This window comes from Cryptosporidium andersoni (genome assembly GCF_001865355.1).
Source record: "Cryptosporidium andersoni isolate 30847 chromosome Unknown contig_72, whole genome shotgun sequence".
NCBI classification, from domain to species: Eukaryota; Apicomplexa; class Conoidasida; order Eucoccidiorida; family Cryptosporidiidae; genus Cryptosporidium; species Cryptosporidium andersoni.
In genome coordinates, this window is record NW_027122865.1 from 1 (window position 1) to 1,899 (window position 1,899).

General features: G+C 31.8%; 1 protein-coding gene across 1 annotated transcript; it reads right to left on the reverse strand.

Moving 5' to 3' along the window:
• Positions 1 to 207: 207 nt before the first annotated feature.
• Positions 208 to 1,521, reverse strand: cand_028960 (phosphoglycerate kinase family protein; the record flags this gene model as incomplete). Its single annotated transcript, XM_067213123.1, has 2 exons — positions 208 to 1,422; positions 1,477 to 1,521. 2 exons carry the CDS (start codon positions 1,519 to 1,521, stop codon positions 208 to 210), a joined length of 1,260 nt encoding a protein of 419 aa, XP_067067693.1.
• Between the last annotated feature and the right edge of the window lie 378 nt (positions 1,522 to 1,899).

A 1,899-nucleotide genomic window follows, 5' to 3' on the forward strand; every position in this document is an offset into this window, starting at 1 on the left:
GGGGGGGGGGACAACATTTAATAGATAAAATTTGCACTTTACAATAAGAGATTAGATAGAGACAAAAAGTAGAAACACTTAGAATCTTTAGAATAGTTGAAATACTATCTAAAAGATAACTTTTCAAAAGAAATCTCTTCTTAAATTCTCTAATCAATACTTAATCATATGCCTCAAAAATAAAAGATAAATATCAAAACTTGTGTATTACTCCTTATTAGATAAAGCTGCAACACCAGGTAGTAGCTTACCCTCAAGAAGTTCTAAGGATGCTCCACCACCTGTAGATACATGTGATACTTTTGATGAGGCACCACACTTTTCTACAAGGGAAGCTGTATCGCCACCACCAACAATAGTAATAGATCCAGCTTGTGTAGCTGCAATTAAAGCCTCAACAAGAGATCTAGAACCCTTTGAAAATTTGTCCATCTCAAATACACCTGGAGGTCCATTTGCAACAATTGTTTTAGCTGATAAAATTGCTTCTTTACAGGCATTTGAAGTTTCAGGCCCAATATCTAATCCTCTCCAACCTTCAGGTATTCCTTCTGAGTCTTTAACTACCCTTGCACTAGCATCTGCTGAAAATGAATCAGCTATCACAAAATCTTGAGGTAATATGATTTGAACCTTTCTTACAGCTGCTGTTTCAATAATATCTTTAACAATTTTAGCTCCTTCTTCATCATAAAGAGATTCACCAATTTGCATCTCATCAATAACTTTTTTAAAAGTAAAAGCCATACCACCAGCAATAATCATCACATCAACTTTAGATAACAAGTTTTTAATCAATTGGATCTTATCAGAAACTTTTGCACCACCTAAGATTGCCAAAAATGGACGATTTGGATTTTCTAATGCTTTTCCAAAGTATTCTAATTCTTTTTGTAACAATAAACCAGCTACTTTATGAGGTAAGTTCACTCCAACCATTGAGCTATGAGCCCTGTGAGCAGTACCAAATGCATCATTAACATATATATCACCTAGTTTACTTAATGAAGCTCTAAATTTTTCTACTTGTTCAGCTGTAGCTTTTATTTTTTCTCCCTGAGAGTTTACACCTTTTCCTTCTTCTTCAATATGAAAACGTAGATTTTCTAGTAGTATTACACTTCCTTGTTTAGGATTTGCACAAGCTGCCTCTACTTCTAGTCCAACACAATCATCTAAAAAGTCAACTTTACACCCTAGAAGTTCTTCCAAAATGGGAGACAATAGTTTGAGAGAAAAAGCCTCTTTTCTTTGACCATCTGGACGTCCTAAGTGAGAGGCTAATACAACAGATTTTGCTCCATGATTTAATGCAAATTTAATAGTTGGAATAGATGCAACAATTCTGGTTTTATCAGATACAACTCCATTTTTAATTGGAACATTAAAATCTACCCTAATAAAAATCCTTTTATCTTTTAACTAAGAAGAGGATATTTCACATATTATATATTAACAATTTAAAAACAAACTTACCTCAGATACAATATCTTTTATACTTAGTTTCTTAGACAGATCCATTTTATACCTAAGCACACTTACTTTTAAATAGTCAAAATTTATAAAATATACCTATTTAGTATAAATAAGAGTAAAATCAATATAATCTTAACAAATTATACTCGTGATCAGAATTTTTTAGCGCTATTTTGTTATGGCGCCAAAAAAGGTGGTTAAATTTTGAGAGATAGAATAAATATTCAGGATAACAATATAAATAATTTAATACATATAGCTATAGTAGAAATTTAGAAGAAAAGTGCGTCATAAGCTGAACAATGCAATTAGATATTAAAATTGATTGTATAGTGTATGGTATGGGACGCAATATAAAGTATTAGACAAACCAGAACACCTAGTATTGGGAAAGCTAATAATATTGGGACACTTGTTTGTTTT